At 52.0% G+C, this 19,398-nt stretch overlaps 1 protein-coding gene across 3 annotated transcripts in view; it reads right to left on the bottom strand.

The window, feature by feature from the left end:
* Positions 1-19,398, bottom strand: part of ITGA11 (integrin subunit alpha 11) — a 137,344-nt gene that overhangs the window by 36,741 nt on the left and 81,205 nt on the right. For all 3 annotated transcript variants that reach the window (XM_066276445.1, XM_066276444.1, XM_066276446.1), the window contains 6 exons: positions 18,531-18,675; positions 17,882-18,047; positions 16,005-16,075; positions 5,784-5,928; positions 3,776-3,924; positions 91-231 (listed from right to left, as the gene is read on the bottom strand). In XM_066276445.1, coding sequence (XP_066132542.1) covers positions 91-231; positions 3,776-3,924; positions 5,784-5,928; positions 16,005-16,075; positions 17,882-18,047; positions 18,531-18,675 — 817 coding nt within the window. The remainder of the gene's footprint in view (positions 1-90; positions 232-3,775; positions 3,925-5,783; positions 5,929-16,004; positions 16,076-17,881; positions 18,048-18,530; positions 18,676-19,398) is intronic.

Below are 19,398 nucleotides of genomic sequence, written 5' to 3'. Positions count from 1 at the left end.
GCTGCCCTGGCCTCAGCAGGCGGGCGCTGGTCTCTCTCCTGACCCAGGTTCCCTTGTGAGACCAGAGTGAAGGCAGGGACACAGCCGTACCTGTCTAAGGTTGTAGATGTACACCCTGCCTCGTTCTCGGCCCTCGCTGAAGTACATGGGTGCGCCCACCAGGAGAACATCAGTCACACCGTCACCGTCGATATCCACCGAGGTTATCTCACTCCCATAGTAAGAGCCTATCTGCGACACAGGGAAGGGGAGAGGGCAGTGGGGTCGGGTTGCTGAGAGGCCCCAGGCGGCCAGAGCAGGGGAACCAGACAGATAGGCTTCGACTGGCAAGTCTGGGTGAACAAACTCACGCCTCTCTCTCCCTCCCCTCCCACGGAGTGGACTTACAATGTCAGTTTGTCCTTCTTTCCCCTCTTTTTGCCTTTTGTTCTTCATTTCCACCCCCACTCTTCTTTCTTTCCATCATTCAATTTTATCAATTGCCATTTATCCTGTTTGTAATTGATACATTATAATGGCAAAACAATGAACAAAATAAATAATGTATAAAGAAGAAAAGAAAAGTCACCTGTTGTCCAAACATACAACTACTCTGAATGCTTTACTGTATTTTCTTCTAGTCTGTTTTCTCTAGAGTGTGTGCCTTGTGTGTGCATGTGTATGGTTTTATTTTTCCAATCTAAGATAATACTATATATAGTTTACATACTGATGGATCACGAGCACTTATTTTTTTCAACTACACAATCATTGGTGATTCTATAATATTCATAATTATGCATGTGCCAAATGTATTTTTTTTACAGTCCTCTATTGTAAAACATTTAGCTCTTTTCAATTTTTTTTTTTTTACAGAGACAGAGAGAGAGTCAGAGAGAGGGATAAACAGGGACAGACAGACAGAAACGAAGAGATGAGAAGCATCAATCATTAGTTTTTCATTGCGTATTGTGACACCTTAGTTGTTCATTGATTGCTTTCTCATATGTGCCTTGACTGCGGGCCTTCAGCAGATCGAGTAACCCCTTGCTCAAGCCAGCGACCTTGGGTCCAAGCTGGTGAACCTTCCTCAAACCAGATGAGACCGCGCTCAAGCTGATGACCTCGGGGTCTCGAACCTGGGTCCTCGCATCCCAGTCCAACGCTCTATTCACTGAGCCACCACCTGGTCAGGTGCTCCTTTCAATTTTTAATGTCAAAAATAACTCTGGGATTAGCACCTTGTGGTGAATAATAATTTTTTCAGCATTTGAACATTCACTGTGTCCCTCTCCCACCTTGGGTGCCAGCTCCCCCCATCAGTGTGGGTGCCATCCACCCACTCAATCGGAAGGTCCTTCCTGGTCTACCCCTTACTCTTTCGCACCTGCAGCCTCCCAGTGAGTCCTGCCTGGTGTTGGCCAAACATGGCCCCAGTCCATCTATTTCCCTCTCCTGCTGCCTCTGCCCCAGGAGGCACCCTCCAATGGGCCTCCCTGCCTCCAGGCCAGCCCCTGCAGCCCACCGCCCAGGCAGCCAGAGTGGCCCATAACAGCTGACCGTGTTGCTTGTTTGCTTTTGGAAAAAAGTTTAAACTCTGCAGCGTGACCCTGCTGGACTTGCCTCCTTCCTTCCCCAGCCTCCAGACCCCAAATCTGGCTCCCCCAGCCCCTCCTGCCACACCCAGTGATTTCTCTCCAAAAGCTCCAGGCCCTGGCTGGGTTCCAGGCTTCCCTCTGCACCTACGTTTTCCTTGTCAGCACCTGTCTCCTTTCCTCCCTCCCCATGAGTGTCTACCAGCCCTCAGGTCACTTCCTGTTAGCAGCAGCCCTGTCCTTCCCCCTCCCCTCCCCACAGTGAGTGTTTCTCCTAGGTGCTGCCCTAGCCTCACACTCCTTCGCCAGCAGCTGTGCCCTCCCTCCATAGGTGTTTCACGAGGGTGGGCACTGCGCCTGCTGAATTCCCTCCAGGCCTGGTGCCCTGCCTGGCACACAGAACGCACTCAGTAAATGTTTATTGAACCAATGGGTCACCTAGGAAAGGGAAGGAGCCCTTCCTAGGGACAGGCTTGCATGATACGCTTTTTAGCCCCTGGTTAGCATGTGTGAAACTCACGCTTCCTTAGCAGAGATCACGGTCTGTACCTTGTTGCAGGCAAGGAACTGAATGAAGGTCAGAGAATTTGGATTGCTTGCCCAAGGTCAAAAGGCAGCTCACAGCCAAAACGAGCTGGAACTCGGGCCTGTCTGACCCCTGAGCCGTGCCTCTCCCTCCCACAGTTACATCCTGGCCCAGGGTGCATTCAGAAGAAATCTGCCCTAAAGCACGAACAGCTTTTAACTGAGGAGAAAGATAAAAATACAGAAGAGAGAAAGAAAATCATAAACTCTGGATGGGGGAGGGAAGAGACGTGCTTGCCTAAAGTAATTAAGAGGCAGACAGAGAGCAAATAAGGGGGGAGGGAGGGCGGCATTTGTCTAGATATCTGGCCTCAGCTATGTGGGTCACAGTGATTTAGAATCCACTTAATTGAGCTGCCTTCAGCACTGCGGTTTCTCATTCGGATGCTGGAGACGGGACTGGGAAGTAAAAATGTCATAAATTCATCAGCAAATTCCCTCCAGCTCTCAAGGTCTAGCCTTGGATTCCCCAAAGAGCATGCCCTGGGCAGAGTGTAGGTGGGGAAGGCGGAGGCTGGGGCCAGCGCAGTGCCCCGCCCGGGTCCGCCTGTGCCCTTGAGATGATGAGGGGAATGGCAGAATGACAGCTTCCTGTAACTGGAGGGGATTAGGTGAGACCCAGTGTGGAGTCTGTCCTCATGGTGACAGGCCAGGGGCAACAAGCCTTGCAGGAGACAGGGCTGTTCCCTGACTCTGGAGAGCTGAGGGTGAGCTGGGAATGACATAAGGACCCGGACAGGGAGGGCCCAGGGTTGGCCCAGAGTGCCAGGACACGGGGTGCTGCCAGTCAGGAGGGGCTGAGGTCTGGCTTTGGAGTGTTTGGGGGTCAGGAGGTGGCATAATGCAGAGAGCCTCCCCAAGAGCCCTGGCTTCGAACTTGACCCAGCCATGAATCCACTCTAGAACCTTGGAAAAGCTATGCTGCTTCTCAGGACCATAGTTTTCCTCAGCTGTTGAAATGACTTGGATCAGAACCCTGTTTTCTGATCTTTTGACCACCAGTGACTCTTATCATAGCTTTACAGTTTGCATTCATGACCATCCAACACGAGACTCTTAGCAGCACAGCCTGGATGCCCACCGCAGCCCAGGCATTGACCATTGGCATTGGCCACTGTTATCAATCTAGGAAAAGGAAAGAAGTTGGCATTTTGGTGAACCCATGGGACCTTGAGTGGGTGGATACACAACCCCTCCCACTCTGGGCAGCATGAAGGTGGCCTGAGGCACATGACTGCCCCTGAGGGCACCTAGGGACCCTGGCAGTCCAGGCTGGGAAGCCAGAGTCTAGATGCTGCCTCTAACCCTGAACTCTGGCCATGACCAGGGAGAAGCTGGCAGTCAGGGGCAGAGGTCCATGAAATGGAGGCAAGCAAATTCTCCAGCTTCTCCTTGCTGCAGCAGGGACCAGGGCCTGGCTTTCTGGGAATGCGACGGTCCAGCTTCAAGGATGGTATGAAGGAGATATATGGGAAGGATGTTTGGAAGGATGTTTGTGGGTCTGGGGACTGTCCTACTGAGAGAGAAGGGATAAGCTCCAGAGACCTCCAGCCCAGCCTTTCCCATTTGTCCAGTTCCCTCTGCCCCCCCCTCCGCCCCCACTCCCCCTTTGTTACCTGCTCGCCCTGCAGGGCCTGGTGGATGGTGAGACTCCGGTTGTTATGCATGGTGAACAGGATGGCTTTGCCCGTGTGGTTGAACCGGGGAGCTCCAGCCACGTATACCCGCCCCTGCCTGGAGGACACGACCGATGTGACTGTGTACCCTGCCACAGGAAGAAACGGGCTGGTCTCTGGCCTCACATGCTCAGCAAGCCCTGCCAGGGCCCCCCGAATGGCTCAGCTGTGCCGGAGGACAGGCCAGCACAGGGCAGGCTGGGCAGACGCGATGTTGCAGGGTGGTCATTCCCAGGCCTGTACCCCACCCTTGGTTGGAGAGAATAAAGGAAGCCAGGTGGGGTGACTAAGTCATAGGTGACCTGGGATGTACACGTCCCCTCCTTCACCTGCGGGAGGAGGGGGAGGGGTGAATCTAGGCACATTTGATTTTATATTAGGCAGGCTTGGTTTTTGATCCCCACCAATTGTCTCTCGGGGACCACTGTCCTCTTCATTACCATAAACCCCTGCTAAGTGACCCATGAAAACTAGTGTTGTCTATGTAAGTATAAGGATTTTAGGGATTCTTGCAGCCCCAAAGCTTTGCAGACTCAAAGGAGGGAGTTCCCAGGTTTCTTACGGGCCACCCATACACCACGCAGAAGAGGAAGAAACAGAAACCCAGGGGCTCTTTGGAAAGGCACCAGGCTGTGCTCCCAGGCTGGCACTGCCTAATCGCTATGACTCTCGAGTTGTCCACCCAGGATCCAGAAGGTGAACGTGTAGCAAGTGGGGCCCCAGAGGGCATGCAGAGCTGAGGGCCCCACTTTCTGCCAGACGATCTGGAACACTGGATCCCAGTTTTTAGATGGGTGTCAGGCCTGTTGACAGTTCCTGAGCTGTTCCCAGAGAATGGATGTCTCTTTCTGCCATGTGTGCTTGTGTGGGTGTGTGCGTGAGTAACACTGTCACTGGGGTCCTACAGGTTGGTTCCAGGATGCACAAGACAAGCTGACTCAGTGGCCAGGAGTCTGGGACCAGTAGGGCGTCTACTCTGGTTCCAGATACAAGTTTTTTGACTCTTGGAAGTGTGTTCTGGGAAGTGGTGCTTCAAAGGTCAGTAAAGGCCAGGACAGGGCATGGGGGTCGCTAAAGGGCTGCGTATTTAGCGCAACCGTAAACACCTACATGAGGGTGGGTGGGATTAGCCTTGTGGTGTGGAGCAGAGATTTCTTCTGAGCTGAGCCCTCAGTGGCCCTACTGGAAACATTTTCAAGTGGCCCTGGGTCTTTGGGCTTCCACACAAGGAGGGAGGGTGGTGGTGGGAGAGGCCCAAGGCTGAATGTCCCCTGGGCAGGCGTGGGCCGACTCTCAAGGCTCCAAGCAGCACTCCCTGCTTCCATCAGTTTGGTGGCTGTGGCTTCAGTTCTGATGGGGCTCTTTGGCCAGCAGGCGGGGCCCCCTGAAAGCTGAACCAGCCTCCCTGAGGGTCTGACAAGAGAACCCGGCCCAGAGGGCCATATAGCTTCCTTAGTGTGGAGGAGAGCCTGGCCTCCCAGTCTCCTTCTCCCAAACCCCGCTCTCCCTTGGGGCACGTGGGGAGCGATCCCCCGGAGACCCCAGACACTGCTCTCACTGGGTGAGCCCCAGACGGAGGAGAAGGACAGGAGACACTCCCTCAGGATCCCGGAGACTCTGGTTAAAACCAGACAGTGGGTTTCAAGAGGGTCCTTCAGCCTGGTTCTACCCACCAGGGTCTTCCTGGAGGAGGAGAGGTGTCTAGAAGCATCTACTGGAGCACATTTCTGGTACAGGTGCCTGGCTTGTCATTTATTCTACCTATTTACTTGCCGGGCGCAGTGCTGGGCACGGTGGATGCCAGGCTGAGGTGGTGATGGCCCTGATCTGTGCTGGAATGAGCTCAGAGTGCACAGACAGGGCCGTTGTGCCATGGGTGAATGGTACTGGCTGCCCCGGGCCCCCTCCTTGCCCACTGCCCATTTGCTGCCCTTGCTCCGGCTCTCACCCAGGTAAGCGCCGTGGTTCTTGAGCTCCTCGGGGAACTCTTTCAGGTAAGACTCTCGGAGAGGAATGACCTTCCCGCCGCTGGTCTCCTTTAGCACAGCTCCGTTCCAGTCATACGCGCCAACAGCTCCCAGCAGAATCCCGTCCTGACATTGGGGAGGGGACATACATCAGCACTTGTCCTCCCAGAAACCCCTCTCTGGGTAGTCACACTAGGTCCTGCACCATGAAGCATCTGCCAGTGACTCTGGGCACCTTCTCTGGATTCATTATTTCATAGCCCAACTTGTAGCCAGGATCCTTAGCTTTTGAAAGAATCAAAGACCTTCTTGCCCCAAACCATCCTTAGAGCAAAATGGATCAAACTAACCCCAAGGATGAGATTAGTTTAGAAGAGAAGCACTGTTCTAGAGAGAAATTCCAAATCTATGACTAAAACCTCCATTACTCTTTGGGCTTGAGAATCCCTCCAGGAAATCTCTCGTGACTATTCCTTCCTTCTGATACTCCTTCAAACTGTGTCCCTGCCTTGGTCTCCTTCCGCATGCCTTTGTAATGTCTGAGTTGCTTTCTGGTGTGTAAACCCTACTTGTTCATTTTATATATATATATATTTTTTCTTTAATATTTGACTTAATTATTATAACATATTTCTCAGAAATTTGTATATAGTGTGCCTACATAGGATTTTTTTTTTCTCCGTATTTTTCTGAAGCTGGAAACGGGGAGAGACAGTCAGACAGACTCCCGCATGCGCCCAACCGGGATCCACCCGGCACGCCCACCAGGGGTGACGCTCTGCCCACCAGGGGGCGACGCTCTACCCCTCCGGGGCGTCGCTCTGCCGCGACCAGAGCCACTCTAGCGCCTGGGGCAGAGGCCAAGGAGCCATCCCCAGCGCCAGGGCCATCTTTGCTCCAGTGGAGCCTCGGCTGTGGGAGGGGAAGAGAGAGACAGAGAGGAAGGAGGGGGTGGGAGGTGGAGAAGCAAATGGGCGCTTCTCCTATGTGCCCTGGCCGGGAATCGAACCCGGGTCCCCCGCACGCCAGGGTGCCTACATAGGATTTTAAATGTGCCCCAACTTCAAAAAGTTTGAGAACCACTGGTCTAATCTAATATGACTGGTGTCTTTATAAGAAGGAAAATCAGACACAGACACAGAAAGGGAACATGACACACAGGGAGAAAAAGGCCATGTGGCTAGAGTAACACTTCTACAAGCCAAGGAATACCCGAGGCTCCTGAAAACTAGGAGAGATATAGGGAATAGTTCCTGACACCTTGATTTCAGGCTTCCGGCCTCCAAAACTGTGAGACAATAAATTTTTTTTTTAAGCCACTCAGTTTGTGGTATTCTGTTACAGCAGCCCTAGGAAGCTAATATACTTCTCATGCCAAATCTGAGATAAGTACTAGTGTGAAATCTTTTAAAGCTGAAGAAATCAGGACAGAGAGTTTAGTCTATACAAGGTCACATAACTAATAACTAGTACATTGAGGCTTGAAACCATAGTATACTTGTTTGTGAGCCTATCTATCTAATCACTATACAAACTGCCTCTTAATAATTTTTTTATTAAATTTAATGCATTGACATTGATAATTCAGGGTACATATGTTGAGAGAAAACATCTCCAGATTATTTTGACATTTGATTGTGCTGTATACCCCTCCCCCAAAGTCAGATTGTCTTCTGTCCTACTTGTTCATTTTTTTTAAAGTAAAAATTCACTGTTTACTTTGTGCCAGACACTTCATGGAGCTCGATGATCCTAAACAAATATACAAACAAATGTAATAGTTGTAAACTGATAAATGTGATGAGGGGTGTGATAAAAGCCACAGTGAGGTTTAATTTAGATTGAGATAAGGTTCAGCAAAAGCATTTTTGAATTAGTGATGCTTACCCAGCCACTTGATGTGTGTGTGTGTGTGTGAGGTGAGGACAACTTGTGCAAAGGTCCTGAGGCTGAAGAGAGTTTAGAGCCGTTGGCTTCAAGAGACTGAAAGCTATTTGATGGATCTGGAACATTGAGTGAGAGAGGGCAGAGAGGTTTAAGATGAGACTGGGCAGATGAGCCAAGACTGCATCCATGACAACAAACACCCTGAGAACAGAGCTTGTCATTAGTTTTAGTGTAAGCGGATGTTGCAGTGGGCAGGAAGACAGGAAGTTCTGGCTCCTGGAAGTGAAGTCAGTCATCATGTTACTGAGTCCAGGGTCCTTTCCCAAGGACTGCGTCCACTCACATTCTGGACTGCCCCTGCACCCTATCTGCCACCATCCCACCTCCTTAAACAATTCACGGAACTACTGGGTACAGGAAGACAACCAGCTAGCACTCGGAAGAGGAAGAGTAGTGAGTAGGGGCAATGAGGATGAGGGCGGTGTAAGCACAGAGGGCCTGCTTTCCTGGGTTACACAGGGAAGCAGTTTGTATCCCAGCTGTGGGCTCTTAAAGCACTAGCTGGTGAAGTCACCTTTCTCTCATTGAGCCTCCTAAACCCAGCTGTTTGTCTGGATTTGAGGTTCCCCCACTACTTAGGGTCAAAGGCACTCAATCTCTCCTTACTCCCAAAACGATGGTGCCAGTAAATAAATGTGATTCTGGGCTTGGGACAATCAGAGCCAACTAAACACACAGGCAGTGTCTCCCTGCTCTAGTGTCGTTGGTGGCAGAGTGGGGGCAAGATTGTGAACCTTGAGCTGGACTTTCTTTTCTGATTTCCAGGGTGTCACTTTAAAGAGCAAAGTTGATCTTATCAAAGTGTTAAGAAAACCAGTATTCTAGAGGTAGGACTGACTGTTCAGACAGTGCTTTCACGACCATAAATAAGCTGGTCTGGGGAGAGTCTCATGCGCTGGGCTGTGTTTTAATGTCATGCTTTCTGATTAGCTTCCTTTCTCCTGCTCTGTTTGAGCCTCAGCCTGGGAGGGTCTGATGGCATGCTGGGGCCAGGATCAGGCCAGGCCCTCAAGGACTCTACCCACAAAGTCACTGCCACCATTCCCGAACTTGGGTGTGCACATTCTCTTTGGAACACTTTTTCATCCAGTCATCCATTTGTGTGAAGCCAGAAGGACAGTTGTCATTTTCTGCACTTGACAGATGGCATCCGAGGTTCATAGAGGGAAAGGGACTTGCCCGAGGTCAGACAGCAAGTCAGAGGCTGGGCTGGGACTTTGATCAGGAAGGTGGGTTGAAGAGAAGATAAACTATCCATCTGCTTCCCAGAAGCCTCTGGACCCAGCTTCCACTTTCCCATCTCAGCTCTGTTCTGGGAGTAGTGAGGGGTTTTGACTTTATTTTTCTCTCTTCCTTTTCTCTTTCTCTGTGCCTGCTAAGTTCAAGTTTGTAACTATAGGCCAGACTTTTTATTGCTTCACAGGGAAACCTTGGAAGATGAATTTTTGGCTTTGCAGGTGACTGGATGCCTCTGCGATGTACCAAAAAGGGCAGGCTCACCCCAGGTGCCGGGGTTTCGCAGGTCCCACTGGGAGACCTGGTGCTGACTCAGCATAAGTGAGGCTTGGGGATTCCACTGGGCCGCGTGATGGCTCACCAGCTCTCACCTTCTGCCACTTTACCCTGATAGTGGCTGCAGGCTTGTGCTCCCGGGGGGAGGCTCTTTCCTGAGAGGGTTCTGTTGGGGGCTGGGAGACCCTACTGAGGACAGGGTGCATTGTGAGGAGAGGGCTGGCTGGGAACATAAGCGAAGGCCACCAGAGCAAACTTCATTATGTTACAATCATTTCCCAGCTGGGGGAGCCCAGACATTTTAAGTTTGGAAAAAATCTGGAAGCATGGGGCCAAAGTCTTGACAGGAGAAACCAGGCATGCAGCCCCAGCTGCGAACGAAGAGCAGGAATTCTGGGGGAAAGCCGAGTCCCACGCTCCAGGCCTGGCACCTGCTCCCTGATTTACGGCCCCCTTTCCTATGGGCCACCCGGGCTCCCACCAGATATCACCAGGGTGTGCCTGGGTGGCCTTGCACAGATGGACCCTTGGAACAGCTGACTCTCTCGGCACTTTGTAAGAATGAAGACGCAGACTTGGCGGCCCCCAGAAGGGCTGAGGCCAAGTCTGTGCCCTCCCTGAGGACGACCTGCACCTGTGCTTGCCTGACCGTAATGCCCCCTGTCAGACCCTGCCAGCTCGGCTCTTACTGCCCTCTGACCTGGCCTCTGCGGCAGTCTGGCCGTCCCAGATGAGCTGAATGCTCCCGAGGCTTGGACCATATCTCCCCAAACTCTGTGCTCCAGGCAGTCCATGTCCCCACCAGGGCTGGGCCACATCCCTGGCCCTGGAAGCAGCGCCGTCTAGCCCCTAGGCAACATTGGGCAGTGCCTGGAAAGAGGTTTGGTTGCCACAGCTGCAGTGGTGTTTGGGGCTGCTCCTGCACCTGGTAGGCAGAGGCCAGGGCTGCTGCTGAACCCCTACTGTGCACAGGACAGCCCCAACACAAACGGATGTCCAGCCCAAATCCCCAACAGGACTGTGTTGAGAATTTCTGGCCTTGGGGTGATAGCATGAGCTCCCCAGATAGACATTCCTGACCTCCAGTTCTACCTCCAAGGCTTCTAACTGTGTGACCTTGGGCAACTTTGTCTCCTTCTCTGAGCCTGAGGTTCCTCAGCTGTTTTGTTGTTAAAATTAGCATTTTTCATTCTTGGCATGACAGCTAATAAGGACATAGAACATATAGCTCTTCTCATTCATTAATTCATCCATGAAGCACTTCCAGGAGGCAGGAGGCAAAGAATCAGATCTCACAGTCAAGTTGGTGCTACAGAGAGTCTTCACATCAGCCCCTGAGATGTGCTCTGATGGAGGCAAGGACAGCCTGCTTTGAGGCCGACAGGAGGTGGGTGACCACTTGAGGGAGCTGGGGTGGCTGCACAGTGGAGTTGGGAAAGCATCTGAAGAAAACCTGACTTGATCGTTAATTACTTGTCTCAAAATGCACACCTCAGTTCTAAGCCTCAAGATTCAAGTCTACAAATGTTTCTCAGCTATCTACTTGAAGACTAAAGTTCAGAGAGGTTAAATGATTTGTCTGAGGCCACACAGCCAGGCAGTGATGGAATTAGAATACCAGATGCCAGCAATTCTTCCTAGCATTGGAGAGGCAGGGCTGCGGAGGCAGGTGGAGGTGGTCGTTGGCGGTCTGTGCGCTGGCGTGCAGGGAGACCGTGTAGACCGAGTGCTGTGCCCTACCCGCAGGCTCTCCGGTGGCTTCCCAGTTTCTGTGTGTCCACCATCAGAGTGACTAGAGAGGGGTCAGCACTCTATTCTCAAGAGCCCCTTCTTAGGCCAAAAGGTCATTAAGAGGGTGGATTATGCTTTAACTAGTTGCTTGGATTCTGGCATTAGATTTGTTTTCAACAAGCTCAAAGTGGAGCCTGAGGAAGGATGAGTGCCAGGACGTTTGGATGGGGCTGGGCAGGAAAGACACAGAAACGGATCCTCAACCTTTCTGTGGAGAGGAGCCCCTCCCCGTGTGTGCTGCTGGAAGCTGGCCACCAGGCAGTGAGGAGGGGCTACGAGCGAGCGGCAAGGGGCTCACTGCACTTGTCTGCTCATTCAAGGTCAGAGAGGGTTGGTTGCCTCTGCTCAGAGTTTCCCGGGATGAGGCCCAGGAGTGGAGCGCTGGGCACCAGGGCACAGCCCAGGGCCACACAGCTGGGCTTAGGAGGACCCTAGTGAACAGGAAATGATTCCTGCCACCAGGAGTCAGTCACTTTGTAAACACTGGGGAATAAACACGTTAGCAGACATTGGCTACCATGACCTGGCCTCATGGTGGGGGGGCAGGGACAGCCCTGATGGACAGCCCTAACTGCCTAGCTGGCAGGTGGAAGAGTCTACCCCAGGGATCTCAAACTCAACTCAGCATGTGGGCCGCAGAGCAAGATCATAGCCGTTCGGTGGGCCGCACTAGGTCTACAAAAGGCAACTGTTACGCAACACTTTTCTCACTGCAGTTGAAAACAAAAAAAAATCAGTACAACAAGCACAATCGTACATGCAGTTTACTCAGTGTCACAAAACGACCAGAAACTAGTTTGCATCACAACTGCTGTTAACTAAGCTAATATCTAGCTAGGATGCTAGAGAAATGAAAAATACAAGTAGGCCCCTAGGCTTACTTAATTTTATCCAAAATATTTTGAACTTCGTGGGTTAGTCTGCAGGCCGCACAAAATTGTTCGGCGGGCCGTGAGTTTGAGACCCCTGGTCTACCCCATCGATTAGGCATTTGGGGGCTTGGGAGGGGTTCACAGCTTCTAGGTCATTTCACCTTTATGATTTCGTTTCCTTTCACTTTGGATTGAATCACATATGCAAAACTAGTTCAAACGCAAAACGCTTAGGAAAGATTACAGCTTTAAGGCGTCAATGGCAAAGAACCTTAGATAACAGCCAACAACCTTAGCTATCCAGTTCACAACCCCAGGAGGGGCTGTGTCAGGGCACAGGCTGAAGAGGCAGAAGAGGCTCAGATTATCATGTGTGACAGGAAAAACGATCTTTTCTTATCTTGGGATGAGTCACCAAAGTTTTTGTGTACAGATCCACCCTAATGAAACTGCTTCCTTCTGTAAACGTTGGTGTTGAGGGGGATTTATGGACTGTAGTGTAGGACGTTAAATGTACAATTTCTCTGCTGAGTCCTGTGTAGGAGGAGCTCCGGCCTCAATTATTTATGTTCTTTTTCCTGCCTCCACACCTTCCCCTTGTGGCCTATGGGGAGCATAGACTCTTAGGATCTATACCCCCTTGGGAGGTATGGATCCTTTCTGCAAGCTTCTTCTTGATTACCCAACTTGACAGGAAGTTCACCACCTCAGCAGACAGCCAACAGTAATAAAAACTATTCCAGCTCTTAGTGACTTTCACATGTATTTCCAAGTGCTGATGAAGGCATTGGCTTAATATTTATAATTCATTCTAGAATTTGACCAGGGATCCGTAGCTGGTCTCTCTGATGGTAATTTCCAGAATATTCTCTTTCCCCTGTTGAAAATCAAGACTAGAGTTTCCTGGGTTGGCTCCAGCTCTCTGTTTCCTCAGTGGCTCTGATCTTCGGCCATAATTGTGGGATGCAATTTCTGTGGTCTGGAGCCTTGAGCTCTTCGGGTGCCCAGGTGATGTCTGGGATCTCCTCTCCTACCCCGGGTTCTGGTCCCTCTTTCCGCTTGTTGCTTTTACCCTTGCTAACTCGAAGGTTGGTTTCCTTGTTGACAGATGACAGCAGACCAGGCAATGGGGCTCTGGGCCTTCCCTGTGGCATTTGAGAACATTTTACCGGGTCCCTCCCCTGGGACTAGAGACCTTTCCTCTGACATAACTAAACAGGCTTGGGGCAGTTGAAGGCTCCTTTTGCACATTTGCAAGAAGTAGCTGTCTGAGGTTGTCAAGGTGGAACACTTCTGGGACAGATGAAGCCCGGGGACCCGCCCAGGAGATGGACTCACTTGGGCTCTGGATCTGCTCTGGGAAAAGTTGAAAGGCTGGACCCACTTTCCCCCACTCCCCGGAGAGATCTGGCTGACCCTGAGGATGGCGGAGCTGGACTCACAGTTATGATGGCATCAGTGGCTGGCACCGAAAAATCCCTGTGCTCCAAAATACATAGTAACCCAGTGGAAGATCACAACACCAGAGAGCCCGCCATCATGGCACCATTCCTTTGGATTTAGAAGGTTTTTTGTTTTTTTTAAAGTATTAAGGAGTCTCAAATTCAAATATAATCATCTTCTCTTTTAAAGTTCTATCGCATAAAACATTCCAAGTACCTGTCTCTGGTAAATAAGACTTGGGGTAATAGAGGAACTGGGGTCTATATCTACAGGATGGGGAGAGGTATCTGGGCCCCCCTGTTGGGCAACAGAAAAAGAGTTGGGCATGTAGAAGAAGCTTCCCAGGGCAGTGCATGACCCTGACCTAAGTAACAAGCTGGGGTCCTGAGCTCCTGGTCTCGGCCTTGCAGCTGGGGAACCCTGAGGTCCTCTTGGATACACCTTGCTGCTCACACTTAGCTGCGGGGGCCATTTCCAGGGCTTAGCTCAAGAATCCCCAAATACCTGACGTTCATTTTTTAATTTCTCTTAAGGTTTCCCGATTTCTGGGTGTACACAGACCACAGTATGAGAAGCAGGAGACTGAACTTATTAAAGAATATTTCTCCCCAATTAGACTTCGAGCTGCTGTCAGATGAAATGTTATACTAACCTTTATCTGTTTTTATAGGTCTCCAGTTCCTGCTACAGAGCTTGGCACATAGGGAGATGCTCAAACAAATGATTATGAAATGAATGAAGGAGACAAGGGGCATTTAGTCTCTCTCACTGTCTCCAACATCTGGGCTGGCCCCTCGTGTGTGCTCAGATTTACCCCAGTGTTGTGCACACCAACTTCCTCTGTGCCGCTCACTGCCCCTTGTGTCAGCCTTCCCTGACGGCCCCTCCCCCGCCTGGGCCTTTCCTTCTATAAGACCCCGATCACATGCTGTCTTGATTAGCATTAGATGTGTACATGTGGTCCCCCCTGAGCGGCTAGGGGGTGTCTCCACAGGGGCTCCATGGATGGGGGCCCCCTAAAGTTACACTTTGACCTAGGAGAAATCTACAGTTTCTCTTACCCTGCTCTCAAAGCTGCTGCTCTGGGTTCTTTGTAAATTGACTGACTCTTGGTGGCAAGAGGAAATTCTGGTTCCTTTCAGTACTTTAGTTACTTTTGAGAAATGCTTGTTGGATTAATTAAATTGGAGTTCTCGCTCAATTTTCTAATCAGCCCTGACCCCAGAGTTAGGAGACCGGGGCCAGTCCTGACTAGTCCATGACTCGCTGCCTGACCTCTTTGGGGGATGGCTTCGTCTCTCCCCGTGCTGGCTCCGTACCCTCCGACTGCGAGCTCCTCGAGGGCAGGGCTCTGGCCTCTGCACCTCGTGGGATCCAGCCCGGGACCCAGCACGGGGCAGGCACCCGAAAGATTTGCTGATGTGATCACCTCAAATGGGACAACTGTTACCACCTGCTGACTTGGCAGGACTGTTTCTGAGCGTGAAACGGAGTCTAGGAATTTCAAATTCGTGGAAAAATGTGAAGTGCTCTGCATACAACTTGACTGTTAGGATTATAGGGCAGTTACACGAATATCTTGCTGAATTCAAGTGAGCGTGGGATTGTCCAGATGCAGCTGAGGAAGAGCTGGGTGTGAGCTGCATCTCCGCCCGTCTGCCTGCTGCAGCTGTTTACACCCCTCCTCTCTCCAGTTTGGGATTCTGACTCAGAGCCCCTGAGATTCCATACTCTCTCGAGTGGCTGCTCCGTGTAGGGGAGAGAGCATGAGGTGAATGGGCCTCTCACTTACAGCACGTCAGTGGGTCACTCAGCTATTCTGTGAATTCTGTGACTTGGTTTCTTTAGCTGGAAACTGGGAACAAGGACTCCTGCCCTTCCCATTTCACAGAGGAGTTGGGCGGGACATGCGCATGCACCTGGGACTCCTGTCTGTTCAGAGCACGCCCACGAGGGCTTGCACAGATACCGACCCATCCCGGCTTTCCCACACGGTTCTCCCTGCACGTGGTGCTCCACGTTTTCACTGGTATTGACTCCTCTGTCCCTCTGGCAGTCCTGAGAGGTTTCAGCCCCAGCTTGTGAATCAGAAGCAGGTGAGGGTGCGGAGGGTGACGACCCGAGGCTCTGGACCTGCGATGCAGAGCCCCAGACACAACATGCTGTTTGTAACAGGTGGGCACATGTTGTTTGTGACAGCATGTGCCCACCTGGGACCTCTGTAATCTGATGTTGAGTTTGCACCAAGAGGGGGCCCATGTGGGCTTCCTGTCTAAGCACACGGGACACAGCTGACCCAGGGCTGTGCCCCTGCACACACAGGCCTCCTCGATCACGTATGGGCGCTATTAGAGCATGTGCAATGGTTTTGCCGTGATGACCTAGTTTTTGCACAAGGCTCTGTGGACTAAATGGAACCCCTAGATCTGAAGGAAATGTCCCCATCAGCACTCTGCACAAGGAGGGTGAGACAACTTACTGTAAGTTGAAGACCTTGACTTCCCTCTTCCAGCCACTGAAAATGGGAGGCAGAGAGACTCCAAGAAGATGAGAAAGGGGGATAAGAGACAGCCCAGGAAAGGGGATGATGACCAAGAGTGCTGAGCGTTTGGGAGGATGGCTCTGAACCGTCCGTACCTCCACCACGTGAGAGGAGAAGCCCGTCTGTGACATCTCCAGCCCAAAGGAGGTTTCGTTCTTGTTGGTGCCTAAGACGGAAGGACACACAGGGGTCAGATTCATGCCTGATGGCTTAGTGCTACACACATCTACAGCTTAATCCACAACACCAGTTTCCCAGGGAGCGCCTTCAGGGAGGTGAGAGGGGCTCAAGTCTCAGCCGGGCCTTGTCTGACCTCCGTGGCAGGCACCCTGCAGGAGAGGCACGGGGCGCCTTCCAGGTGGCCGGGTGGGTTTATTAGCAGCCCACTCTGCTGGAAAGGGCTTGGGACAGCTTATGTTATAGGCATGTGTACCGCAGACTGCCAAAATTGGGGAAAGATCAAGAGAAGTATGTGGAAAGAAATAGTTTTGGGCGAGAAATGGAATTTCTACCTTGCTCATTCCTTATTCACTGTGTTTGGTTCCAGCTGCCTCCGGGTGATTCCCAAACATCAACTAGACCCGCGGGAGGGAGACTGTCACCACCACAGGTTTGCACAAGAAACCTCTGGTGCGCTGAAAGCCCCTCCCCAGAGGCCCTTCCAAACTTGTCATCAGAGCCAACATTCTTGTCACCCAAGGCGAACATTTTGAGGAGAAATATACCGATTTGAATATTTAAGTTCTAGTGGGAGTGTCAAAACTCAGGTTCATACTTTCTATTTATCCTCATTTACAAAGACTCTTTTTAGTCCCCTTTGCCTGTGTCTGTAGCTTTTCATTTTCAGTGGTCCGCAGACTGCTCAGGCTTTGGGATGCCACATGGCAAAGCCGAGAGGCCGGGTGGACTGAGAGGCAGGGTGGACTGAGAGGCAGGGTGGACTGAGGGGCAGGGTGGACTGAGAGGCAGGGTGGACCGAGGGGCAGGGTGGACCGAGGGGCAGGGTGGACTGAGAAGCCGGGTGGACTGAGAGGCAGGGTGGACCGAGGGGCAGGGTGGACCGAGGGGCAGGGTGGACTGGGAGGCAGGGTGGACCGGGAGGCAGGGTGGACCGAGGGGCAGGGTGGACTGAGAAGCCGGGTGGACTGAGAGGCAGGGTGGACTGAGAAGCCGGGTGGACCGAGGGGCAGGGTGGACTGAGAAGCCGGGTGGACCGAGGGGCAGGGTGGACTGAGAAGCCGGGTGGACCGAGGGGCAGGGTGGACTGAGAGGCAGGGTGGACTGAGAAGCTGGGTGGACCGAGGGGCAGGGTGGACTGAGAAGCCGGGTGGACCGAGGGGCAGGGTGGACCGAGGGGCAGGGTGGACCGGGAGGCAGGGTGGACCGGGAGGCAGGGTGGACCGAGGGGCAGGGTGGACCGAGGGGCCGGGTGGACCGAGGGGCAGGGTGGACCGAGGGGCCGGGTGGACCGAGGGGCAGGGTGGACTGAGGGGCAGGGTGGACCGAGGGGCAGGGTGGACTGAGAGGCTGGGTTAGGCTCTGGAGTCAGTCCAGCTGGTTTCAAACTAGGGTTGCCAGATCAAATACAGAACACTCACTTATTGAGTTTCAGACAAACAACAAATTTTTTTTTTAGTATAAGTTTGCCACAAATATTGTATTTTAAATTTGCTAAATTTGGTGACTCTCATTCAAACAGCAGCTCCTTCTCAAGCTGTGGGTGTTTGGCAAGTCACTCAGCTCCTCTGAGCTTCAGTTTCCTCAGGGGCAGAGGGAGGAGGCGATCAGCAAAACCAGCTCCTGGGCTGTCTGTAAAGTGCACAGCCTGCTCTCCAGCACAGTAACACTCAAGTGTTGGCATCCATCGTGAAGGGAGGATTCCTGCAAAACCGTTGCATTCTGTGGGGCTGGATTCCACTCTGGCCTCTTCACCTGATGTGACGGAACATAGAGCCCCCTGCGAATTGCTCACCTTCCAAGCTGAAGATCCTGTCCCCCAGGGCGTCGACAATGTCCTTCAGGGCCGCCTCGTCGGTTACGTTGAAGAAATGCTTGTCATCGGGGTCACTGGCGATGTATTTGATTTCATTTAGAAAAGTTTCTGGATTGATCCCCCTGCGGTTGTAGTAGCCCAGGACCTGCCAGGGAACAGGGCAGGGCGACAAACCAGCTCATAGCACAGAATTCCTGCACACGCACGGGCCCTGACCTTCGGCCCCTGACCTTCGGCCCAAGGAGGCTGGAGCCACTGCTTTGACAGCCATGAGTCGTCTTCAAAGTTCCACTTGCATTTTGAAGCAGGCTGTCTAGTAGGGGTCAGAGGTGACCCTGTTCTAAGATAGGGTTCTGGGGGTTGGGAAGCTGGAAGATTTCTAGTTTTCTGAGGTTTGGAAATAGAAAAAAAAAGAAACCTCACAGCCAGTGAGGACAGGCCTAGGCAGTACAGAGAGAAAATTCTCAAGCTGCTCTTTAGAAATTGAAGCAAGGAGAGGTCCATCTGAGGGCTGGGACAGCTTGTTCACTGTCCAGAAAATGCTCCCTGGGGCTCTCCCAGGGTTTGATGGTTGAAGACAATATAAGATAAACTGGCATCCAGGGCAGGGGCAGGGGACAGGACTCACGGCCACGGCGTATCTGGTCACGTTGTCCCTCTCGCTTTGCTGGATCACCTTCTCCAGGTCTGGGCTGTCGTGGGACTCCCCATCCGTGATGACAATCATCACCTTCTTGGCGCCTTTCCTTCCACCCTTCTGGAAAGCTTCTGAGCTGAAATCCGAGCACAGGGAGGGGGATTGGGAGGTCACAAGAGGAACATGGAGATGGGACAGACCCTGGCAGCCACAGAAACCAGGGCCAACCCCTACCCCCTCCCCATCTCCAGCAACCCTACTTGTTTGGGGCCTCGAATGACAGAAGAAGCAGGGTTGAGATGCCCAGACTCCTCCAATGGCTTGTCTTTAAAAAGTAACTTTAAAAACCCCTCTAGGGTCCTGCCTGTGCTGTTCTGGGCAAGTGGAGGGGATGGGGTGAGCTTGGGAGAGGAGTTCAGCGCCATATGGAAACCTTTAGGGGCCCTGGTTGGTGGTTCAAAAACCCAGCTACATATTAGAATCACCTGGGGAGTTAAAAAGAATAAATAAACTAAGCCCTGCCCAGACTCTTGAAATTGGAATCTCTGGGTGGGGCCTGGGCATCAGTCCTTTCAAAAGTTCTAATGAACACCAGCATTGAGAACTACTTCCCAAATTTAACGCCCAAACAACACGAATCAATAAAATTCCTGTAATGGAGGCTGACAAAGTTTTGATTTCTCTCACGAGGACAACTTTGATTCTATTTTGGGAACTATTAAATATCAAATTCTACAACAAATATTCCTCCTTCTCGCTTTTTATTTTGTTTTCAGTGCTGGGAGCGGGAGCTTGGCCTGCTGTTCGGTGATCCAGCCAGCCAGGGGGCGGGGCGGGGGTGGGCGCTGGCACAATGACC

The sequence above is a fragment of the Saccopteryx bilineata genome, chromosome 4, assembly GCF_036850765.1.
Source record: "Saccopteryx bilineata isolate mSacBil1 chromosome 4, mSacBil1_pri_phased_curated, whole genome shotgun sequence".
NCBI classification, from domain to species: Eukaryota; Metazoa; Chordata; class Mammalia; order Chiroptera; family Emballonuridae; genus Saccopteryx; species Saccopteryx bilineata.
Note: the sequence above shows the minus strand (reverse complement) of the source record. Positions and strands in the feature narration are given on the sequence as shown.